The sequence below is a fragment of the Apus apus genome, chromosome 1, assembly GCF_020740795.1.
Source record: "Apus apus isolate bApuApu2 chromosome 1, bApuApu2.pri.cur, whole genome shotgun sequence".
Lineage (NCBI taxonomy): Eukaryota > Metazoa > Chordata > Aves > Apodiformes > Apodidae > Apus > Apus apus.
This window is the reverse complement of record NC_067282.1, coordinates 95,207,925-95,234,443: the sequence shown is the minus strand read 5'-3', so window position 1 is coordinate 95,234,443 and position 26,519 is coordinate 95,207,925. Positions and strand designations below refer to the sequence as shown.

Sequence of the window (26,519 nt, the reverse complement as noted above, 5' to 3'; positions counted from 1 at the left end):
TCCCCAACACTGGACACTTTTAGGACTCAGCTTGACAAGGTGCTGGGCCATCTCACTTAAACCGTGTTCCTACCTAGAAAGGTTGGAGCAGATGATCCTTGAGGTCCCTTCCAACCTGGCATTCTGTGATTCTATGATTCTGAGAGGTTTCTCCAGCAATGGGAGTATGTATTATAACCATTCCATGCTGAGTCCACAAAACGGTATATATGCTTTGTAGGTATTTTAATCTAGTACTGAAATCATCCAGGCCACAAAAATACATCTTGCACATCTAGTGAAACTACAAAAGGGAGAAAATACAGCTTTCTGAATCAAACTCCCATTTCTCAGTTTCCATAGTATAACTGCCCCAGTGCCTTGTTTTTGCCTTTTAACCTCATTTCTTCCAAGCAAGCAAAGAAAATTGCAGCAAGGCAAAAATAGCACTATATAGCATTGAAAAGGGATCTTCCTATTAAGCACTGCTTCTACACATTATGAAATGAAGAATTCAGTATTCTCAAGCCAGAGGAAGCTTGCTGAAGTCTTCCCAAAAAACTGTCTACATTACTGATTTTCAGAATTTAATGTGATAACTCTAAATATTAAGATTTGAACACAAAAATCAATTTTCCCATTAAACTGCAAAATACAATTAGAAAAGACATTCTTGGATAGATGGCAGGCACTGATAAATTGATGTATTTGTTTAATACGCATTTTCAATTTTTAATTATCATTACCTTGTTATTTGTTAAGCCAAGCCATTCAGCATTTAAAATACTGAATTTTGTTTGCATGTTTGGGATGGGAGTTTTGGGGTTTTTGTCTGGGTTTTTTCTGCTACTGTCACAGTAACAAGATTATTCACACCTCTGGAAATTTATAAGCTGTTTAGGTCATTTATGATCACCCAGAATGCTGAGACTAATTTTAGAATTACTATCTTTTGGTCATTTTACCACATCATCCAAAAAGCACATATGTTAAGATGTGTCCAAAAAGCATATATAAAATACGGTGATGTAAACCATTCCCTTTCCTTTTAAAATACATTGCAAATGTTTTGTTCATCTTGTGTCTTTTATAACTCTGCAGAGATTCTACCTCTCTGCCTGAGATTGGGAGAGTCATCTTTGAATTGACATCAAAACAGGTAGTGGTACAGTCTACAGCTTTTAATTTTTCATATAATGATTAATAACTTTAATATTAAAACCAGCTATTTGTTGCTTAACTTCAAATACAGCTTCCTTTCTAAAGCATATATGTAATCATAGTTGATATAATTTCAGAACAACTACAGAAACATTAATGTATTTGTCGTAGTGCTTTTCTTTCTATGTACTTGTAGCACAATTTATTATACCTTGCAGGAAATTGAGTATTTTTCTAGGCAGCTTTCAGGAGAAAACCATCAGTTGAATTAGCAGATAAAGTACTTTAACATTAGAATAATTTATGAAAAGGTGAACAGTATTAAAAGTTTGTAACTAAAGGCTGACTTATAGCTTCTCTCTGAAGAACACTCCCTCTGCTGACTTCTGCAGTTTCTGTAATTTTCTTGTGCAGAAATAAACAAAAATAACACAGTTTTAACAAAAGACCGATCAATAAAGCATGAAACCACAAACAACAGACAACTACATTCAGGAACAAGTATGAGCTTATGAACAGCAGATAAAAATTCTGCATGTCAGCAGAAAATCAAGTCTCTCTATCAAAGATTCCAATTTGAAGTACTGATTCCAGCCGATTTGCTGACCTACTACAGTCTCGCACTTCGATGCAAAAGGGCAGAAAGTGGCTGTTCCATATTTGCAATCACAGATCTGGAATCAGAGATCAAATTTATTCTTAAATAGATTCTAGAGATTAAGTTGATTCAAACTCTGAGTTTGGATGCTAAGTGGTACTTTTTAGCCAAAAAAATTGAGAATGTTCCCAAAACTGACCTTCTAAATCACTAATATTACTACAATATTTTTTTCCATAACCAAGTTAGAAAATAATTAACTGAACATTTAGAAGAAAGGGTTAAAAAATCTAGGATTACCTTCAGTTGATTATTGAAAATATCAATTTCCTGAAGTTTAGATCTGGTTTCTTTTTCTACTTCATCTAGCTGGTCTCTAAGCTGTTGACGTGCTAGTTCCTTGGCTTCTACAGCTCTTTTGATAGTAAGAAGAGAATCTCCTGTTTTTAAACATAGTGTCAAATAAGTATTTTCTTACACAGAGAATTTTAGGTCATAGAAAGCAGTATTTTTCAACATGCATCTTCCTACACAAAAAAAAAAATTACAGAGTACATTGTGCAAAGCAGTACCTTGACATACACAAAGTTAGATATGTACAAAAATATACTTACTGTGCAAACTGTTCTGCTGAACTTGCTTTAGCTGGTCATTAAGCAACTGTTTTTCTGGAATCAACCTTCCAAGCATCTGCTGAGATTCCTGAATAGAGGACAACAAGGAGAGAGAAAACAAGAGAAACAGACAGAAAGGTGAGTGAAGGATGACAGTAGCCATAAGACTTCCCATACTGACATCTACTGAAATGACTCTACTTTTTCTCTTGGTCAGCTATTATCCATCCACTATCTGTATGGTACTACCACTCAGACATAATTATCTTTCAATACAAAAAAGTGAGCATATACAATTTAGGCATGTTACTTGAGAATTTATTCTCATTGAATACATAACTTGGCTTGGAGTTACATTAGATACAGTGCAAAATTACTAGGATAGACCTCAGGAAACTTTAAAACAAGCACTTACTGTTTAATTCTTGTTTTAATACATGAACTTTGTTTACGAATAGAAGACAAATTTTTACATTTTATTTGAAAAAGATAAAATAAAGACTTTCACTTTAAAGGATTATATTATGGTCAAAAGCTAGGCAACATAAGCTCTGTTAAATGAAAATATTTGAGCCCTAAGTCTCTCAATGTAGCACTCTTGAAAGAGTATTATGATCTCTCTCAATTTCAATACACAGTCATAAGATTTTACACCAATATATTACAGGAGACCCCGCAGATGAGAAGGAGGATGAATGCTACTTCACACCCCTTTCAGAAGCCTTGACCTCCAATTTCAAGTTGTCAAAATGCACTATAGAAGCATGATGTGCAACAGTTTATTTTATAAAAGACACCTGTGTGTCAACATTTCATCTTTCAGACTAAGTAATTTATTTCAGCAGTTGTCTTGAATTGCAGGCTTTTGAGGAATCAGCCATCTGACAATTTCAATTTGTCAGGAAGGATTGCAAATGACATAATACAATCCTAAGAATAAACATCACCTAATCTCTTAATACCAGAGTGAGCCCCATGAAAAGTTTTTCTTTTTTGTTACAAGAACACAAGGTTGACTGTATTGACGTGACTTTGTAGTTGTCCTACTTTACTCATGGCAGTCTTGGATTTGGCTTCTGCAGTACACAGCAGTTATGATTATGCAATGACTGCAAACTAGCACAATCTCTCTACGTTCCGAAAAACTTACTTAGATTGCACAGCAGAGTCAAGGACTTCATAAATTCACATGGTATCAAAATTAAGATGAACTGTGTATTTGACTATTAGGAGTTACATGTGTTCGCTGCTGTTCAGCTGCACTGTCTATAGCATCAGCAGATCTTTCTCAGCCCTTCCAGGATATCCTGAAAGCCAGATACTCCTATCATAGGACTATTATTCCCTACCTAGAACCAAATGAGAAACAACAATATATAACACAGCATTTTCCAAGTCTGCCTGAAGGGGCCTGGTTCCATCCCAACAACCACCATTACCCTGTCCTTCAACCACATGCAAAACAACATCCTTTGTGTTCACACTTCCCCTTCCACCACATCCACCAACCTAAATACTTGTGTGCCCCATGCCATAGTTTGAGCTGGAAAATTTAAACAGTATTATTAAATTAGTATAGCACATAGGCATCATGTGCTACATGAAATTAAGTTTTCAAGGAGTATAATCCAAGAAAGGTGACATCTAGTAGACCGCATGTATTGATGGATAAACTGCAAGTGAACAAGGAAAGGAAATAATCTTTCAAGACACAAGGACATAAAAATTTTATCATTCCAATTCAAAAACCACTTAGATAAGCCAAATATCAGAATGGATGTCAAAATGAAATAGGATTTACAGGAAAAATTATAATTCTTCAAGCACAAAAAGTAACATGGGACAATATTTCACAGTGGAACGTAATCCTAACCTTAGTTGTTTATTTTTAAAGGCCAGAGTAACTCTAAGCTCCAGTCTAGTCACTCTTAATACACAGAATATTTTGGCAAGTATTTAAGGACAGAGAATGCCAAGGGATCATGAGGATCAAGTTCTCTTTCCTGAAATCACAACAATATAGTAAGCATCTATTCCAAGAGCATCCACAGCATGCTTTTTCACATCCTCTAGTTGTATTGAAGAAACACATGAAAAGTATTAATGACATCACCAACACTAAAATTTCATGAAACAAGAAATTCCCAAGAATTTAATAATGTCCCATATAGCAGTAGAAGGCAAAAAAAACCATCAAAAAACAGTTCCTGTCAATCTAATGAGGGAAAGTTCTCTTCTCACCTTGCACCTCAGCAAGAGGCATATGAGAAAATGAGATATCACTATACATCCTAAGTCTCTGCCACATACCCTGCTTCCAGTGCTTCAGAGGAAAGGCAAATTACTTGAGAGTCAAAGTGTTCATCAAGGAGGCAAACCCTGTAGGTAACTAGCAGAAGCCCTACAGATAGTACAAACTTGAATCAAACACACACAGTTACGGCGTTTTGAAGGAGGGATCCTTCTGAACATCCCTGGAAATACCACTCTACCAGATACTACTTATTCATATCACTAGCACAAACTTTCATCATCACCCAAGACTGTTATACAATTTCTTCCACAAGTTTAATCAAATTCCATCTTGAAACTAATTAGTAGGTTGGAGAATAATTACTGCTTTGAATTAACTCATCTTTCTATAGTGAGTGTCAGATATATTAAACTAAAACATTTCCAAGTGAATCTGTATCATTCTACAAAGATAACTGACAACATTGAGTTTTTATTCTATTTGAGAGTTTAAAGGATCAAAATCTAATTTTAAAGTCACTTACAGCTTTAGTAAGTAAAAATTTTTTCTTAGACAAATTAGTTAGAAACATTTAGAGGAAATTTGAGAAATTATTTTTTTCAAAAAAAAAAATATACACTCTTTTAAGTTCTCCCCGGATAAAATGTGGCCTTTTCTACTAACTGGTGACACTTCTTTCTGGGATCACAATTATGATAAACCCCTTAAGCAACACAAACTGAAATATTAGTGGTCAAGATCAATGATCACCTGAGGTAACATAATACCACAAAGCCACAGCTGTTGGTGTCAACATTAAAAAAACCCCACACCTTGCTACCAAAAATCCAACAAAAAAACTGCCAACAAAGGCAAGCATGATTTTCATTACAGAAGTGCTCTTACAGTCACTCTAAATTAAGCCATTTAGAAAGTGAATAGGCATTAGATAAGCTACTGGATACAGAGCATCTAGTACCAATTACAATGCCTGGAGACAGTTAACATAATTACAAATATTCATTCCGTAACAAGAATAAAACGTAGACAACTGTGCAAAAAACATCGTCCTTCACCAGCTGTTTCAATAACATTTCAGAGTGATGTCAAAACAACTAAATGTTAGGGAGGTGAAGAATCCCTCTACCCTCCTTAACTTTTCCTTTCACAGTGATATAGTTAAAACTGATCCATAAAAGCTGTAGGTAAGGAAAAAGCACATCTATGATCAGCCAAGGATAGGATTAAAACTTTAAAAAATTGTTAATGAGTCTACAGAGAACACTGCTCCTTGTTTACCTAGTACTTTTTAATAAGCCACTTAGCCACATCTGCTTGTAGATAGTTTATCTCACCCATTACTTGTTTCCCAATAGAATTGGTTTCACATCTTTTTCTTCCTTCTGCAGCTTCCATTTATTATACCCAGCTGTGGAATCTCATTCCAATGTCTCGATAATAATGGTATTTTTCTCACTTTTTTTACTATATCTGTTATAATGGGACCCTATCCCAACTGTAGCACATTGAACTTCACTATAACATAAATGACTTACAGCCATTTACTGTTACATATAAATTTTTCCTTCTTGATTTGTTATATTATGACAAAAGCAGAAAGGTACTTGAGCTTTCTGACTACAGAGGCTAACTGAAAAAAAAATACAAAGTTAAATTACATGAAAGTAGGATATGAATTCCATTCAATTTGTTGAAATAACATTTATCTATCAATGGCTAAGTAGCTGCCTAGATGCTTCTGAAGTGAGTTACAGTATTTTAGACCATTTCTATGGAAAGCTCTTGGAATAGAAGGGTTAGAGGGAAATTCAGGTGGTTGTTGCTTTTACATGGAAACTGGCTGTGCACGTAAGATTGGTAGTCTTTAACTTATTCAGGTAAATTGGGACTTCTTCACACTTTTATCAAGCACAGTCAGTTTTTTGTTTCTTTGAGCAAGTACTGCTAAGTGTAACTTAGCACTTGATTCAATGGTATTTGACTTCATTACCAGTTGTCAATACAGGAGCATTTCACTAAAGAGAGAAGAGTGGTTTCGAGTCAAACCATGGCAGTAGTTTCTGTCACAAACATCCCTTAGTAGCATTTCTTGTTTGCTACTGTTTGCATCATGTGGATATAAACACTGTGCAAGAAATAACCCCTAAATTATACTATTTATAGCAAGCTGCTGCCAAAAGAAAAATGCCTTGCGAAAAATGTAATGTTGTACACAAAACTTCAACAGAAATGCAAGATGTTTTAATAAAGAAAAAAACCAAACTCATAAATAAAATAAAAACCCTGAAAGTTCCAGGTCTGGTTTTGTTCACATTTATGTACTATATTAATTATGCTTAGAAAGTTTAAATGGACAGTAGGATTAGGTTCTAAGACAGGTTTTACAACTAAGCTCACATAAGATAAGTGTGGAATTATTTTTGTAGTGGTAGAAAAGCACTGAGAGCCCCTATTACTAGCCAATAATTAATTTCAAGCAATATAAAACATTTAATAAAGAGAAAAATCCCTAAATCAACTACTACAACTCACCTAGAAACCTTTACAAATTGCAAAGAACATTCTTTCACTAAAAGCAAACATCTTCTCAATGCCACCTTTAATATCACAGAATCACAGAACATTAGCGGTTGGAAAGGACCTCTGAAGATCAGAGTCCAACCCCCCTGCTGGAGCAAGATCAAAATCCACATACAACTAGGGCAGATCACTCAGAAAGTCATTCAGACAGGTCGTGAAAGTCTGCAGAGAAGGAGACTCCATAACCTGTCTGGGCAGCCTGTTCCAGTGTTCTGTAACCCTCACAGTGAAGAAGTTCTTCCTCATGTTGAGGTGGAACTTTCTGTGCTTGAGTTGAGTCTGTTGCCCCTCGTCCTATCACAGGGCACAAGTGAAAAGAGGTTGTCCCTGCCTTCTTGATGACCTCATGTATTTATAGACATTAATTAGATCCCCCCTCAGTCTTCTCCTCTCTAGACTGAAAGCCCCAGGGCTCTCAGCCTTTCTTTGTAAGGCAGGTGTTCCAGTCCCTTAATCATCCTCGTAGCCTCCACTGGACTCTCTCAGTAGATCCCAGTCCCTCTTGAACTGGGGAGCCCAGAACTGGACAAAATGCTCCCAGTGAGGTCTCACCAGGGCCAAGTAGATGGGGAGGAGAACCTCCCTCGATCTGCTGGACACACTCCTCCTGATGCACCCCAGGATACCATTGGGCTTCTTGGCCACAAGGGCACATTGTTGTCCCATGGATAACTTGTTGCTTACCAGGACTCCAAGGTCATTCTCCATGGAGCTGCTCTCTAGCAGATCTCCTCCTAGCCTGTATTGGTGTATTTTGTTGTTCCTTCCCAGGTGCAGGACTACGCACTTGCTTTTGTTGAACCTCATTAGGTTCCTCTTTGCCCAGCTCTCCAGCCTGTCCAAATCTGGCTGAATGGCTGCACAGCCTTCAGGTGAATCGGCCAATCCTCCCAGCTTCGTGTCATTAGCAAATCTGCTGAGAAGACACTGTCCCCTCATCCAGGTCACTGATAAAGATGTTGAATAGGACCCAGCACTGATCCCTGAGGGACTTCATTAGTTATAGGTCTCCAGCTGGACTCTGCACCATTGAACACCACTCTTTGGGCTCTATTGTGTAGCCAGTTCTTAATCCATCTCACTATCCATTCTTTTATCTCACATATTCTGAGCTCACTCACAAGGATGTCTTGGGAGACTGTATCAAAAGCCTTGCTAAGGTCAAGATAGACTACATCCACTGCTCTCCCTGCATCTATCCATTCAGTCACAACACCATAGAAGGCTATCAGGTTAGCCAAGCATGATTTCCCCTTGGTAAATCCATACTGACTACTACTGATAAGCTTCTCCTCTTCCATGTCCTTAGAGATGACCTCCAAAAAGAGCCACCCCATCATTTTTTCCAGGAATGGAGGTGAGGCTGACTGGTCTGTAATTATCTGACAGATAATTTTAGATAGAGAAGTAGTAAAGACAAATGCTAGGATTAGGCCAAGAACTAACTGGTTTAACTAGTAACTTCAATTCTGAAAGTTTATTATTTTATATATTTTTTAAAAAGCATCATCACCAAGCCACTTCACTGAAGTCAGTTCTTTCTTTCAACACACAAATAGCAATCGCTGCCAAGAAAAATACATCACGTAATATTTAATTCTCCTCATTCCCCCAAACCCTTTAGTATCTTTAGCCAAACACTGTATATGGTGCTCCCCACAACAGGATTCCATGAAGTTGAAGTGATAATCACAGACACCTTCAAGTGCAGGAAGCAATTCCTAGACATGTCTGAAGAACGTTAATTTAAAAGAACTATCTTCATTTAAAAAAAATTATTTACAACAATTCCTTATGTAAAAGGAACAACACATCATATATTGTAGGAAGTTTGCTTAAGATATTGATGCAGTTGAGGAGGTTAAAATGCAAGGCTAAGAAAAAAATTAGATATTTTTCTCACCTGTAGCTGCTGTTGCAAATGCGTGATTTCTGCAATTCTCAGTTCTCTAGATTTATTTGTACTTTCAATTTCTTGTCTTTGGGTAGACAGCCGACATCTGATATCCTGAAGCTTTCCCTCCAACTGATTTTTTTTATCATTCTTTAGAAAAAGAAAAAAAAGAAAACAGAATTTTTACCAGACAGGTTTGTCATGCAAGTCAGGATCTAAAAAGGACTTTTATTCCCTATTTAGAAGTTGAAATTATAGAAAATACACAAGACCATATCACAGTCACTATTGTGCTTATGTTTGATTTGCAATGAGATCACTTACTAGAGCTTCCAGCTCAAATTCTAAGGTCTTCTTCTTTGCCTTCAAAACAACTATGTCCTCTTGTTCTTTGTTTCTTTGATTTAGTAGTTCTTGCCGGCGATTACGCTCCCACTCCAGCTGCCGTTGCCTCTCAAGTTCCCGTTTTGCAGCCTGCAGCATTTTAAAATAAAGAAATAAAGAGAAACTATAATTCAAGAAACTATTTTAATTGCTGATACTCATATTCTAATGTACAATTAAAACATTGATATAAACACACTGCTAAACTGTGGACTAAATATATGCCTCTACTGAAGCACAAAAGTTGCTCAGCTGTTTAAATGTTCACTTGGAAAGCACTGATGAAATTGAGTCTCACTGTATTGTAGATAGGTGACTAAGCAGAGTATCACTCCATTTTGATCAGTTTCCCAAGATCCAGTTTTCTGATTTAACAAATAGTTTCATATTAACACTTCAAGAACTCTCCAGGATAGCATCAAATCTCCTTCTAACCTACAACATTATGTATTCTGCAGCTTTGCAACAAATAAAATGCTACTGCACCGAATGCATCATTATCTGGCTAGGTCAGAAAATAATAGCTTTTTAAGTTAACCAGTATGTGTTTTCTTTAACACATTAACTCATCAGAGGAAAACCATGATTGCCACCAATGCCCGTAAAATTTTCTTCACTCATTGCAGCATCTCTTTCTATATAGAATGTAATAATAATTTTTGCTATTAGAGAAGTCAAAGGCTAGGAGCTCATTGTCCTAGATCTAAATGTCTCATCCATTCATTTTGCATGAAAAATAAAGAGATAGCCTAATCTTCACCTTCAGAAACCCAGAAATTTAAGTTAATTCATTAAATATTTGCTTACTAAATACTACAGTAAGATACTTAGTGTACACATTATGTTTTGTTCTAATCAAACACAGCTGCCAGAGATACAGTCACCTCCCTTTTATCCAGTTGTTTACCTCTCTTCTTTCTATTTCTTTCCTCCTTTCCTCTTCTCGCTGCCGTTCCAATTCCCGTTGTTTTTCCAACTGCTTCTCTAGCTCCAGTTGTCTTTTCCGTTCTTGCTCCTGCCGCTCACGTTCTTTCCTCTCCTGCTCTGCCCGTTCCAGCTGTGCTAGACGCTCTTGCTCTTTGCGCTGCTGTTCCAGGAGAGCCTGCCTCCGTTTTTCAAGTTCTAGATTGCCACGTTCAAAGTTCTCCCGCTTTTTATCTTCAAATGTAACTTTAATGTATGGAAACAGGGGGCAAAGGAGAATTAAACTCTGATTAAAAATAAATAAATAAATCCATATATGCTGAACCAAAGTGAAACAACCTTCCAGCGGTACTAGATGCGGCTCTCAACTGCTGATCATACAGCTGCACAGGTAAGTCTAAGCTTTATCATTAGCATTTTTACTGTAGATCCCCTTAAACGCACATCTTTAGGAAACCAAGGTGTGAATTTCAGTTCCCATTCCTTAGGCTTCCAGGTTTCTCCACAAAGCCCAAGAAGTGGGTATAATTTAGACTAATCATTCACCAACTAATGCTCTGTGAGGACACAGGTCTAGGGCTCCTCTATATATTTTATAGTAGCAGTATATGAACTAACACTTCAGTTACTACAAGGCAAAGAATTCAGCTGATGGTATTATGAAAAAGCCATTATGCAAATGACCAGAACATATTTAAACTTGATATTCTCATAAGATTACTCATTACTGCCAGGAAAAGAAAACTGTTTGCTCAAGTTCTTGAGTGGCTGAACTCAGGAAGACTGGATTCGTGCAGATTCACATCCTCATCATTTACTGTCCTAAAAGAAAGACCTCAGTTCTAGCACAGGTTCCCTGACACTCTTCTGCAGTATCAGGTATTTTTCTTCTCATTCCACATTTCTAGCTCTCTCCCCTAGAGTACCTCCAAATTATTCTTTCCACTTCACCTTCTGTTTCTTTTCATACCTTGTATGTCCTTTTCCCATACTCCATATTCTATATTTCTCTCCCCACGTGCCTAACATGTACAAGAGACAGGACATATTTACTTTAAAGTGTGCATGTGCTGTTTGACACACTGGGCCAGTTGAATTCTCATCTTAAGTTTCTAAGTTTGACCCCCTTTCCTATCGTCAATCACCAATTTTCATAGAACTTGAAAAAATTTAACCACTTTGATGTCTGTCAAACGTGTCTAAAATTAGCCACCGGGTTCAAAGAATATTAAGATACAGACTGTTAGACGGAGAATGTGATTATAGATCAGTGGGGGCTAAGGAAACCAAGCAAAAAGGAAAAAAAACATTTACACCAAGAAAGTCAGTTAAAAGGAATAGGTAGAAAGGCAAAATATTTGCAAGGAGCATGGACACTGATATGCCAAGTTCAAGGCTGTGAAAATACATGTCAATAAGAAGAAACACCAGGTTGTAAGACGGCTGCTCAACGAGCTACAATGGTTACTCTGCAAAATCAAGGTAGCTACTAGGAGATAACACAACAAAACATAGCCAAAGGACAAAAACAGAAGAGAACAACTTCTAGCAAATTACTTAAGTAGCTATTGGCTTGTGTTTCTATCCTTAAGGGAAAGCTTCCAGAAGGTCCTAAAAGCCAGCAATAAAAAAATCTTTTACATGTCTTAAAAAACAAAACACCACCTAGCCCGACTGAGCAAAGCCAACATAGAACCAAGACAACATTCACTATTATAAATGAACTTTCCAATGGTAAATCTATGCATTAAATACAATGAAATACTTATACACTCTACTGTGTAAGAAAACAGAAATTAATTTAAAGCTAAAATAAAACAAAAAAATTAAGAGTAACAGGTTGCCAACCCAGATAATGCTAATCCATAGATCAAGTATAAAATTCATGAACCACTAGCTGTGTTGTGTAATCCATCCTTCAACCAACATCAGTGCTGTAAGACTAGAAGATGACAAGTCTTTAAGAAAAGACAGTATAATGATCCTGGAAGCTAGACTAATCAGTCTACTCACACACTGGGCAAAGTAGCAGAGGCTACAACAGACAGACAGGGAGTTAGTATACATGACTGAACATGATATCATGAAAGAACCAATGTAGGAAAGAGTTGCTTCTCAAGACTAATACACTCTCAAGTCAACTGCACCAATAAGCAAGTTCAAAAAGAAGATCAGGTCAACAGTAGAACATGTACATAATTTCAAAGTCTAATAAAGACACTAAGCCAAGGCAGTAGTTGACCTTCCTGACATGACAAACAGCATACCAAAATCCTGATTCCAGAGACACAAGACTTAGGCCTCAAAGAGCCAATACAGAAGAGTCACATCTCACTTGTGACCAAACATTGCATTGTGAGACCTCAGTGAGTTCTCCTTCAGAAGCCCCTCCCTCCATTCTCCTACAGCCAGGAATTACCCAGCAGACTGCCAGCAGCAGTTAGTTATCAAAGACAAGACTTGTATCTGACTAGCTTACAGGCAGATCCCTTGACCTAACCTGGTATGGAAAGAGAAAGAAAGTTCTTGAGAACAAACAATTACAAGATTAGAATTAAGGGATGAAATAAATTACCAACTTTCACAAAGGCAGACAGATTCTAAGTAGCCTCCTTCAAAGATCTCTGCTAGCAACTGTGCTATTCAGAGGGTAAAAATGATCTGGAAGAGATTGAAAAGTAACAAGACAGCTTCTGGAGATGAAGCCAGATAGCCACAGTATTAAAATAAAAATCCAACTCTGAAGAGCTTTAGAAGCATCTCACAAAACTGAGTGATCTGGCAAAGAAATAGCAGAGGAAATTCAAGTATTAACGAATTGATACTACAATATAACTACACACATACATAACTACATACAAACATAACTACACAAGGAATAAAGATAATCCTAACAAAATACACATCATAATGAGCACTAAAATGTTTAAACTGTGATTGAAGAGACAATACAGTGCTAGAAATCAATTAAAATAATTGAAAAATATTTTCAAGCAAAACATAAAAGAATTATTATTACACTGTATAAATCTGTCATATTGCTACATCTTCAACAGTACGACAATCTGGTCATCTTAGAATAAAACAGAGCAAAAATAAAGAAAGCACAAAGAAGAATGAGTGAATTATCAGAAGTGTTAAGACATTTCATAGCACTTAGGCATTTAGCAGGTAGGAGGCTTACTACCCTCCCTCTCCTCTTTTTTTTTATTTTCCCAAAAGCAGAGCTGCTAAAACTTGTATAAAAAATGATACTGTTGAAACACACCTCTGTATGTATACTGTGATCTTTTAAAGGACATAAGCCAAACTACACCGAACCTAAATGAGAAGATGGAGGTAGTAAAAAGTTTTCACTGCAGTCCTATAATAGGGCTGCAAAGTGCTGCCTCTGTTGAGAGTGCATAAGATAAGCAGTCTGAATGTTGCTCATAACTCCACTGTCACTAACACAAAGGATCATGCAGCAGTCAGGAATTAGCTGGACCAAGCAATGTCTTGGTTACGCCTCTGACAATGTCACAAACTCATCTGGAAAGAAAACATTTCTTAATAAGCATTTATAAATCAACAGCATACAGACTGATGGTAACACCTCTCTGATGACAGCACACAAGAAATCTCTATTTTTGCTTGGTAATTACCTGGTAATTTCTTTTCCAGTTGCTGCTGTTCCTCTTCTAACGCTGGTTCTTCTGGTAACCTTTGGTCTATAGATCCTGAACTTACAGCAGTTAAGCCACTACCAGAGCGTACTCTTCTGTCAACAAAATGATAATTCCAAGTTGTTTAAAAGATCCTATGCCTGCCAAACTTTTTTTTTTTTTTAATGACAAAATCATACATTAAATGCAATGATGTAATGCTTAAATTATATTTAATGTTGCCTCAGTGTTGGCCAGAGGATTTTACTCAGCCATTGCCATTAAGATACCAGCATCCTTCAGGGTCCCAACAGCACACACTGGTGATCTGAGAAACTTAGTACAAAGTCCACAGCACCATGCAACTTGCAGAAGTGTTCAACCCTATCCCCAAGACCTTTTACTTATGCTCATTCTGAAGTTGGGGAAATGCCATCTTAAACTATAGCAGAAGTTGCAAAGACAGTGGAAGAGCTTGCTATAGACAAGCTAAAAACAAGACCCCACATGGAATAAACAGAAAAATTTGTAATCTTCAGGAGGATTCTTAAAGAACACAAAGCTATGATTGTATGCAAACATTTCTCTCTATTGTTGTTACTGTCTTCCCACTTATTCCTCCACAAAAAAAGTAAATGAGAAACAGAAGTAATGACTCACCACTACTATTAACAGATAGAACTGTCTCGAAAGACACTTGAATTTGCTACAGTGAAAATTAATAGAATGTTTTGAATTCCAATACATCCCATTTGCTCTAAAGTAGTATATAGTGAACTACAACACTTTATCTTCCTATAGCCAGACTGAGTATGTTTTGGAATGTATGCTAGCATAAAACATTGACCAAAACTGTATTCTTACAAGGAATTCTTCCTACTTTCCACATCCAGTACTTGTAATAAACCAAAAAAGCTAGACAAGTATTTCCCACAAGAAGGCACTCTGTGCCATTAATGCAGTACAAAAAGAAGAGGGGTTACCTTTCAATCTCTTGTCCTTTACATAGGACAGTTTTCCCAAATGAAATAAAAATTTAAGAGCAAGATTCCAGAATTATGACCAGTTACCTAAACGAAGGTGGAATATACTCTGGAGGCAGTACAGGTGGCAGTGGCTGACCAGACATAGCAACATCAATTAAGTGCATAGCCAGAATAAACTCTTCGGCTGTAAGTTTTCCATCTTGATCAATATCGGAAAGATTCCTTTTTAAAGGAGAAGTACAAAGAACGTAAATTCTTAAATATTAAAAGAATCACTGCTAAAAGTCATAGGTTTAATGTATGCAGTTCCAAATTAATTACATTTTAATTGTTTTTTTTACATTACTGTTTCTTGAAAACAAATAAAAAGCAAAAACCAACTGCTTCACCATTTCCTAATCTTTTCATGCATACCTGTCTTGAAACTATCCTTATAGCCATGGCTCCTACTTCACTGGCTCTTTGAGTGCTGCCTGTACTGTATCCTATTTAAGTAACATTAATCAATGGGGTTTTCTTGAACACTTTGTGAACATCCTCTACATATTAGAAAAGAATCAGCTCAGATGTTTGGTAGAACTTTTTTGTTCGGTCATCTTCCTTCCTGACAGCTCCTATCTTACATTCCAAGGAACACATTTACATTAAAATTAAAGCCATTAACATTCTTTTCCTGACAAGCACAGAAACATGTTAGCATTATGCACATATTAAAAATTTTGGAGTAACAGCTCTGGATGGCATAAAACTCCACTAGATGCACAAAATTCGTTTACTCTTATTAAAGTGTCATTGGATAAAATTTAACAGCCTCAACATCAACTTTGTTTCTCTAGCATGCTGCACTGTAATGATGCAGGAATATCTCCCATGATACTGTGAAAATCAAAGGTAAACAACAGATACATTCCTTTGATGTGTCAAGGTACAAGACTTTGTTTATGGGGTTTAAATTAGGAAGACAGTTATAGCCCCATTTTATCCATGATTGTGTTATCGATCTCCTCATCTGGGGCACAGGAACAAGCCAGCAGAATCAAAATCTAGCATGTAAGGACATAATTGATCCTAACAGTTAGCTATCCTAACAGTCTAGCTCCACATCTTTGTTACAGAAGTACCAAAACAGCTGCTACAGAATTGCTGACACCCTGCAATGCACATCAGTACTTCACTTTGTGTGGTTTTGAGTCAGTGAATCCTCTCTCAATACAAACTGACATATCTTGCCCCAGAGAACGGCAACAGCTGTTCCACTGCCAAAGAGTAAGCGTCAGGAAAGGGAGCATTTCTTAGGACAACAAAAGCTATAAAATCCATTCCCTATCTCAATGGACTTGGCAGTTTTTAATGTCAAAAATTAAGAGTTATATTTAGAACTCCTGAACTATGCTGACATCATTCACCTGCCCACACAACTTGCTTAAGTGGCAACAAGAAAAGTATTTTTGGCTAATCGTCTGCTGGATGATTAGGTTGATTTTTTTTCTTTATAGTAGTTTTTTTAGAAAAACCTTTTAAAAATCCATTCTTTTAAACATACATAACTACAGCCCATTGGAAAGAGGCCCTTAGAAACTTGCCTAAAAGGCAGACAAATCTCAAAGACTGTGTGGTTCTGGATTAAGCTTTGCTTTGTGCTACTTGCGCAAATGTTAAAGTTCCACTGCTGCTCTATCACATATGGCCAGGGATGTGGAAGACACAGGAGGCTGAAAATCTCCATAATTGAAACCCAGCTTCTGAAATGTCTATGTGCATTATGTAAAATAAGCTCTTTTTTATGTGAAGTAATATGAATATAAGCATAGCAGTGCAGGTTTTGTTTTATAAAATTGTACATTACAAAAAGCAACATATAGTGATCAGTGGAGGGAGCCTGAAAAAGGAGAAAACAATCCACAGTATACAGTATAGAGGTTTAAATACAGTTTCCAGTTTGGTAGAAATTTATAGATTTATTTTTACCATATTGTAGCCAGCTGAGTCTGGGGTAAACTTGACTGCATGAGAATCGTTCTTGCTTGTGGACCTAACAAAGCGAAACAAGGATTAACGAACTGATATGCAATTTTCTTCTTTTCCTGCATTACCAAACAGCTACTGCACAAGCAGAGCTTAGCTCTGAAGAGATAATACTGAAGTGATGCCATCAGCATGAATGGACTATACATACTGCTATCCCTAGGTTCTCCACCTCACACCCAAACCCAAAGTATTAAAAAATACATAACGTTTCCCTTCTCCACAACAATCACTGAGATTAAAAAAAAAAAACAAACTATGAAAGACGAAGAGATGCTCACAGAACTAGTAAAACTAAGCCAGTGCACCATTCTATTTTCTTTCTGAAAATAGGATAGGCACCCTCATCAGTGGATTAACTGATCACTGTAAAAGGCTGTACAAGCTTTTGCATAACTCATTGTACCCCTTCTAAGAATAATTTCCCAGTGCCCATCTACTTTGCAGAAAATAAAAGAAAGGAGGTGATATAATGATCCCAGCTACGATAAATCCTAAGCTCCTAAAAAAGCTCCTAAACAAGATCATTAAGCAGTTGCAAGATATGAACAGAAAAATATTGATGGTGATAGCAGGGAGAGATGAGAGTCTCTCACTATCTGAATAGCATTCTAAATGTTACTATAATTGACCTTATACAGTTTGAAAAAAGGAGACAACAAAAACTGCTTCAATACCTGTTAAGTGTCCACTCATTGTTTTATCATGGCTATTGAACAGCTGTCTGTACTTCAGTCTTGATGACTGAGGTACAGCCCACTCTGCCACAGGAGGCACACTAGAATTAGAAAAAGGATAAGGAGAGGGGAAAACACAATTTTAAATTTAATCACATGATGCTAAAAGATACAACAGGATGAAGTGCTGCAGAGAGACGGAGTTTTATGCCTGAAACAGTTAATTTCACAAAATCGTATTCCTGAAACCATAAAAGCTTTGACTTATTTGAAAACATTTATCATCATTCAGTGTCTTTGAAGGTGGGTTTTGATACAGCTGAATGACAGGGCTAAGAGTTTTGCAGTTTCCTTTACTAGCAGGGAATGAAGTAACCTAAACAGTTTAGAGGAGCTAAAAGCTTTTACCTAAACATGCAAAAGGAAATTCCTTACTACAGCCAGCAGAATTAACATCTCAGTTTACCCTGTCTTTAAATGGTTGTCTTAGCCAAATAATGAGTAAGCTAATTAAGAAAAAAAAAAATGTAAAATATGCTGAAAACATAGGAAAAAAGTGTGGAAAAGCTATACTTGAAAGCAAAGTTGCTAATAATGGAACTCAACAGACAAATGTAATATTCTCAGTTCTAATTCATCCACACCATAGGTTGAGTGCTGTTATTTGCAGCTATAACTTCCCATGCTTGGAGACTGACAAGTCTTCACACTGAAAAACAATGAGCACAGTTTTTCTGTCTTTAGGCACATTCAAACTTTGCCCTTTTTTGTTAAGGTTAAAAAAAAACCAAAACACAGCCAGATCAGATACATATTTTTAACAGCACACCACATTACAGGTAAAAAGAAAAATAAACAAAACCACCAAATTCTTTTTCCCTGGTCCACTGAGCAGATAGCATGGTAAGATCTTTCAAAGTTGAGCTGAGAAGGAGTATATGCATACTCTTCTAATTGACCTAATATCATACTCTCACATGACAAAACCCAGAACAGCTAATACCTCTATTTCTATTTTCTGTTTCCAAATTACTGTGCTTTAATAAAATCTTTCATGGGAGTAAAGCAAAAGCAAACTGCATCTTAAACACTGGGAAAAAAATCTGAAACTTAAGAAGATATAAAATGTTGACTATTTAAGTTTTATTCATGCAAATTCTTCCCTCACCAGTTTTGCCAGGTTTGGAGTTTCCATTCATTAGGTCTACTTCTGTGTTACATATATATGTATTTTGATCTGTGAAGTAAGGTTACTAAAAATTAATTTATTAAACTCCCCTTCACAGAAACTCAGAGTTTTGGAAGAAAAAATCCTGGAGGACAAAACAGTTGACTCATGTATGCCAAACACCATGTATGCCATGAGTTTACTACTGGTGACCCAGCAGAGTGATAAAAGCACTGCAAGTGGAATTTTGAATTACACCCTTTAAAAATTCAAAATAATTCTCAGCTAGAAAAAAAAACAACTTCAACTTTATATTTCATTTCAATTTGATGTACTTAACTCTTCCTCATCCCTTTCCATAAACTATGCAAACCAATTATCCTGCTGTTTTCTCAAAAATAATACTTGAAGACACAGACCAGTTCATGACTCAGCATTAGTCTTGGAACGAATATCCCCCTTCAGTGCAGGCAGACATTTCAGTTACTGAAGTAACTGCAATTGAGCTAAGGAAGCTTCAACCCTGGCCCAAGCAGATTCAGGGAAGCATGCAATTTCACCTCAGAAAAGAAGTCATCTAACCTGAGATTCAGGCCTCTGTTGGCAATAAAAGTGACCAGCAAGATTCAGATCTAGTTAACCCCAAAACTTATGGAACGTCTAGAAGCCATTTCAGCTAAATTTCCCTGAACTTCATTTATTACAAATATTAGAAGTGCTGTTACAGACAAAGCAGGTATCTTCTTGTAGCTCTGGAGATTATATCAGAGCATCACAACTATGTTCCTGACAGCAATAGTTTTCAAAGAGAAAAAGAATTATTTGTTTTGAAAGATTTTTAATACTATTTGCCAATAATCAGTACCGTCACTTGTCTAATACCAGGCAGAAGAAAAATATGCAGAGTAAAAATAAATAATTAAATAATGCCCAAACCTGCTTGCTTCTTGCAAAAAATAAAAATAAAATCTGTAGTACAGACCTGTGAGAAGTTTTTAAGTTTTAAAGACCCTGGGAAATAATTGTCTCCCTCTACAAGAAAGGTGGAGAGGGACTTTTTATAAAGGCAGGTAGCAATAGGGCAAGGGGTAATGGCTTTACATTGGAAAAGGGTAGATTTAGGTTAGACACGAGGAAGAAATTCTTCACTGTGAGGGTGGTGAGACACTGGAAACAGGTTGCCCAGGGAAGCTGTGGATGTCCCCTCCCTGGAAGTGTTCAAGGCCAGGTTGGATGGAGCTTTGAGCATTCTGGTCTAGTGGGAGGTGTCCCTGCCCATGCAGGGGAGGTGGAACTAGATGATCTTGAAGGCCCCTTCCAACCCAACCCATTCTATGATGATATCTTATCTCCTCTAATGAAGTTCTATTTTGTTAGAAACACTTCTTCAGAACATAGTAAAATAGATTTTGCCTGACCATACATTTTCCTAGGTCTTGAAATAATCCAAAATTCTTTCATGCAAATTCTCACACAGAACTTGAAGAACGTATTAGAAAGTTACATGATGTGCATTTAAAATATGAGAACTATTAAATATTTTGCTTTTAAAAATAAACCTAGAGTTGCTAATTTTAAAAAAATATTACTTCTTATGTTTTCACGCTAACAAGAGTGCCTGTGTAATATTACACAACAAAGATAATTTTTAGAAAAGGATTTGCTGCTGTAAACATAAAGTTTTCAAGAGTCTGAAAACAGTGTCAAAAGAAACGGTCAAAGTTAATTATTGTATTTCAATAATTCAATGCTCAGGGAGCATTCCTTGTAAAACCACAGCATCCCATGAAATCCTGAAGTAGTATCTCAGCAGGAATTGATTTCTGCAAGTAAATATTATTTCAGAAAATAACTTTGCAAAGGAGAAGTAGTTTTTCTAACTCTGGGGAACCAGATACACACATACACTCATTCCATACCAACTTACCTAGCCACATCAAAGGATTGTGCCTTTTGCAGTTTTGCATTTAGCTGTGATCCTGGTCCAGATCTACTAAAGGAAGAACTCTTTGGCAACGGGGCTATAAATAAAAGAATACATGCATGTATTAGTATTATGAATTTTAAACCACATAATTTCAATGACATTAATTTAATTACTACCATAAACACAAGTATTATGGCTCTCTTAGTGATATCTCTTTAAAAAACATTAAGAGTGTCCAACAAAACAGGTGAAACCACACAGGCACTTCTCTCATGTCTTTTTACTTTCACCGTTTTATGCAAACACTGTCAATATCAAATAATATTGTGATTAATATTATAAATCATATGTATTCCAGTATTTTAAAGTAATACAAACAAGTAGCAGCACTTCAATAGCTATCAATAGATAGGAGAGGAAACATTTCCAGGCAACCATTTACTGGCAAGTTAGATTTATCACACTGCTGTTGTAACAGGGCTAAGATTTTGGTCAACATGACTGACTGTTAAAGTATGATATGCCTAAGTTTGCTTATCAATTACACTGGGCTAAATCAAAGTACAGTCCTCACCCAAAGTCATTATTTAAAGTTAGAAAGGCTAGTTCCATGTCTATTCTTCTCTGGATCCAAAGAAAATGGCAAATTAGTTTGTTAATAGCAAGAGAGTAAATAGAGTCTCAGTATGTAGCATACCAGGATGAGCAAAACCAGGCAGAGGCTGTATAACAGCAGGAGCTCCATTAGCCAGGGGAGGTACTGCTGCTGCAGGAACTGAAGATACTAACGGTGGAGACATTCCTACTACTGGAATAGATGCCATTGGCACTGGGGCAACAGTTGTAAGAGATGGCATGCTGGCAATGCCCCCAATACCTAAGGGCAAGAAAAGGAGAATTTTTTTCTAATTTAGAGACTTCTAATATGATATAACTTCTTAACTACAGCCTGCAGCCCAGCTATAAATGCAAAATCAAAGAGCAAATTGAAATGGAAACTTCCACACACCCCTGCAAAGAACACTTACAGTCCACTGCACCATTAGCATGGCAGGGAAACATAAAACAATGCAGAGGGAATAACATACCACTTCATAATGTAGGCAGATAAGATCACACTGGATGCAACACAAACCAAAAAAATCTGTTTGCATTTGCTGAAGAAGAGAATTGTTTGCCTTGAACTAAATGAAGAGCAGCACTGTCAACTTCCAGTGAGTAATGAACCCAAAGCCTACATTAGCCACAGCTGAAAAGAACAAGCTTCAGGATAACTGCTTGCAGCCTATTGTCAAGATGAAACAGTGAAAAGATAGTAGGGTAAAGCACAGTAATGAGGTATTTTAGGTGTAAGCACAGTTGCATGGATAACAGGCAGGTTAAGGAGGTCCACTCATGGCAATAGGAAGAGTAAGGCTGTATGCAAATGGCTGAGATCAAGTATACACTGAAAAAGAAAAAAGAAAAGCAGATTTTTCTGGTTTTCTTTGGGAGGTTGACTTTAATATGCCTTTTCTCACTTAAACCAGAATTTGTTCTCTTCAATTTCACTGATTTCTTACAGTCAAAATGAAACTGTTTGTAAAACTTATGGAAGCAACAGCTGATCAAACAACACAGTTGCAAGCAGTTAATCAAATGCACTATTCCTTTTTCTTAAGGACAGCAGTGATTCTCAGGCACCAATCAACTTGAGTCACAGCAGTGACTAAAAACTCAAGGTAAAGAACCTCTCACCACAAAACAGAGCAGATCATCAAGGTTTCAAACATGAGGTTTAGCTTCACTTTGTTGTTTTCTTTTCACTGTCTCATTTTCCCTACTCTTCTTGAAATGATGAGGACCTTGCCAGTACTAACCACAAGAACTGAACCAGTAGCTGTTCTACCTAATATCAGTGCAGCACTGTTCATAAAATAAGAACAGAGGGGTGCATTACTACCATGATTTGCAAAAAGACGAGAAAAACACAGCTCATCTCGCCAAAGCTGGAGACCTCTTAATGAAAACCAGAGATAAATAACAAAACTCCCATCACTTTGGAATGTACTAGCCCAGCTACTTGATCCATCATTTTTCCCTGCCAACACTTTTGTTTGGAACATATAGGGAGCAGTATAAGTCCTGAATGAAACAGGATCTCAACTTATGTTACTCAATATGGTTGGGTAGCTGAAAAAGCTCATTGAGATTTTTTTTAGAGCACATGTATGCATGTGGCAGTATGTGGTTTCGGGTCTACATACTTTTAGAAGTACTTTTTCCTAAAAGTTTATTTTAGAAACTGCAAAACAACCAAATTCAACTTAGGTTGCTACAATACAAGCTAAGAAGGAGGAAAACAAAGATCTTACCAAATCCTGGTGCACTAGGCAGAGCAATAGGTGGCTGCTTCATGACAGGAGGCAGTGCAGACGGGAGCTGATAACCTTGTAGTTTTAATTTGATAAGTTTCATAGCTATTGAAAACTCCAACTGATCCATCCTCCCATCATTGTTCATGTCAGCTAGAGCCCTACGAAATACAAGATTTTCAGAGTCAGATTCTTAAATTATGAACTTGCAGAACCAACCTGGGAGAGTGCACACACAGGCATGTATATTCAAGACTAATTAATTTCCACCCAAACTAAGTATGCTAGGCTAAAAATAGTAATGAAACAAGACACTGTTTAAACCAAAGCTTCTTCATTTCTTTCTTGGAATGATTAATAAATATTTTAAGTCAATTTTCAACTGTCTGAGGAAATGACAGTGAAGCATCTAGAGAAGAAGGGTTAAGGTAGTTCTACAAAAAATGCAAAATCACACAAATGAAACTACATGGTACTACAAACAGCATCACGGGGAATCAAATTACTTAGTCTGCAAATCTCTACTTCATCTATACCTTAAATAAAACATTATTTAAATCTTTGCACTTCACTAAACACCATTATATCTGTAGGTGTATAAATATGTTCTCAGTTAAATATCAGTACTCCAGATAAAACACGGAACTTTGACCAGAAATAAGCTTTCATGCAAAGTAGTCTGACTTAAACAGTCTTCTTTTTGTTTCTTCGTTTATGGTTAAGAAAACCATGCTCAGCAGGGAATAGGGTTGGGACGTTGCAGGAGGGAAGCAAGAAGAAGTTAGTTTCTGCAATTGCAAACCAAAAAAAAAAAAGTAAATTTATATTAATAATCTAAATCAGCTGTAAACTTAAGTTTGAAACATCATGCTTATTTCTCTGCGTTCATTTGAAGAATTAAGTACACATTTCAGTATTGGAATAATATATATTTTTAAGTTAATGTACACATTGTCATGTCAAAGACATGACAATTCAAAGGACCCAGGAAGTCTATTGAAGCTAGAGCTTTATTTCTGATCAATCCCTGTCAAGCAAAGCTTTCATGCAAGTATGTGAAAAGTTATTAAGAAAGTACTGCAACAAAAACAGTTCATATAACATCCATTAGTCACCACCGATAAACAGTGACGTCAGATCTCTGAAAGTCTCACTGGGGAGAAATACATGCTGCGAGTCTAACAAATCCAAAATATTCAAGAGGCAGAAAGTGCTTGGAATGTTAGAATGTCAGTAACTTAATGGCTAGACGTATTTTCTAAAGTGCTCCCTTTTGCACTAGAGGGTAAACAACATACAGTGAGTGAATACTGAGGGTTAGAAAGCCTCATTAGAAAATTAGAGTATTAAGAACAATAGAAACCAGGAGCAGATAATTAGCTTCAAGCAGACACCATTCCTTTTTGGAGTCAATTAAACAAAACTCAGAATTATTCAACAAGGAAAATGTGTAGGGTTTTTAATGAAAGTTTAGTTCAGGACTTGCTTAGCCATTCCTCTGTCAGATGCCCAGTGGAAACGGGCAGTAAAAACCAGGCTTATCTAGCTAGGGAGCTGAGGATGTGCTTAGGGACAAAGTTAGACAAATTGATCTGGATAAACCTATTCTAGCAGATTTTTGACTCCACTCAAAGCAGTCACAGGGCTCCCAAAGATGATTCGTTTCTCAAAAAATGGAGACATCAGCCAGCTCCATAGTGAACAACTGGCTCCAACAGCTCAAACAGTCACAAGTTCCTTATATCTTTGCGTTTAAGCAAAGTAATTACACAAATTGTATTTAAAATAATCTTATTTTTTCAACCTAGGTGGCTTCTACATCTGCAAACACTGTGACTTACAAAATGTAAGCCTTTCCATTACTAAAACACGGAGTCCCTCAACCTGTTGCATGCATGGTCATGAAAATGCAGAGTAAATATCACATTAGGCAACCTTGATTCTCCAGACAATGGAGAGTATTGATTTACAGAGTGTACAAGTAGAATACAGTAAGTCTTTGCATTCTAAATAAGAAAATATTAATTGTCTGGTAATAAGAAACTTTGATGTGCAACAGTCACATTGCTTTAATTGAACTCCTAGTCACATAATCATCTGTAGCTTTTAATTTAGCGACTGACCTTCTGTTCAACTCGTTTACTCTATGTCAATGGCTTTGTTATTTAAATTAACAGCATAAATTTCAGTGAGAAACATTATGTACACACTACCAAACTTATACACATTTTTACAGCTCGTTAACAAAAATCAGCTTTTGTCTGACAAAATCTTTAATGCAAAATTAGGACAAATTTCCATTTCTAATTGCTGAACCTAGTGTCATGCTGTTACATTACAGTGCTACATTTGAATAAACATCACCTTAAATACAGTCAGTGGCTGACAGTAAACTCTATCTAATTTCACTGTTCTGCTTCTGATTAAATTTGGAATAATGTAGTGTCCTTAAATTTGTTTCATTTAAGGTCTGGCCAGGACCAGGGCAGAGCACTAAATAGATTAAACATTGACTAAATATTCATCGTATTTTATAGAACAGGCCTGTGTTTATAACAAGGGTTTTCTAATGAGAATAGCTGCAGTGGGCTTCATCACAATGCTAGGTTTCAGATGCTGATAATATTTTTCTCCTACAGGATGGGATTGTTCAGCCTGGAGAAGAGAAGGCTCTGGGGAGATCTTACAGCAGCCTTCCAGTACCTGAAGGGCCTACAGGAAAGCTGGGGAGGGGCTTTTTATAAGGGCTTGTAGAGATAGGACAAGGGATAATGGCTTTAAGCTGAAGGAGGGTAGATTTAGGTTAGACATGAGGAAGAAATTCTTCACTGTGAGGGCGGTGAGACACTGGAACAAGTTGCCCATGGAAGCTGTGGATGCCTCATCCCTGGAAGAGTTCAAGGCCAGGTTGGATGGGGCTCTGAGCAACCTGGTTCTAGTGGGAGGTGTCCCTGCCCCTGGAAGTAGATGATCTTTAGGGTCCCTTCCAACCCAAACCATTCTATGATTCTATGATATGATCTTTCCCTCCTCCTTTCTCTTGTCTTTTCTGCACAATGTAAAGACAACTTGATTATTTTTGCATTTATGAGGTGCAAAGCATGCACAGGTTGGGGTATTTTTTCTGTTAAATATGCTTATGATTACCATACAAAGCGTCTATCTCCATTGAAATAGCACACAGTGTTAAACAAGGAAACTTTGCTGTTGAAAAAACAATGGTTTTATTTAGTTTTTCATTCCCATATTAGATCATGCAATCCCATAATGCATTCTAAAACAGCCATAATGGAATAAAATGGGTCTTTAGCATCAGTAACTTAATCAACGCACATATAGAAAAGAGTTAA

The 26,519-nt window shown here is 36.7% G+C and overlaps 1 protein-coding gene across 1 annotated transcript in view; it reads right to left on the bottom strand.

The window, feature by feature from the left end:
• ITSN1 (intersectin 1) overlaps nt 1–26,519 on the bottom strand; it is a 142,088-nt gene that overhangs the window by 75,431 nt on the left and 40,138 nt on the right. The window contains exons 5-16 of the mRNA XM_051631369.1: nt 23,170–23,330; nt 21,513–21,692; nt 20,816–20,909; nt 17,721–17,821; nt 16,987–17,050; nt 15,103–15,240; nt 14,033–14,148; nt 10,372–10,634; nt 9,405–9,554; nt 9,090–9,230; nt 2,353–2,440; nt 2,039–2,178 (exon numbers count right to left, since the gene is read on the bottom strand). Of these exons, the coding sequence (XP_051487329.1) occupies nt 2,039–2,178; nt 2,353–2,440; nt 9,090–9,230; nt 9,405–9,554; nt 10,372–10,634; nt 14,033–14,148; nt 15,103–15,240; nt 16,987–17,050; nt 17,721–17,821; nt 20,816–20,909; nt 21,513–21,692; nt 23,170–23,330 (1,636 nt within the window). The remainder of the gene's footprint in view (nt 1–2,038; nt 2,179–2,352; nt 2,441–9,089; nt 9,231–9,404; nt 9,555–10,371; nt 10,635–14,032; nt 14,149–15,102; nt 15,241–16,986; nt 17,051–17,720; nt 17,822–20,815; nt 20,910–21,512; nt 21,693–23,169; nt 23,331–26,519) is intronic.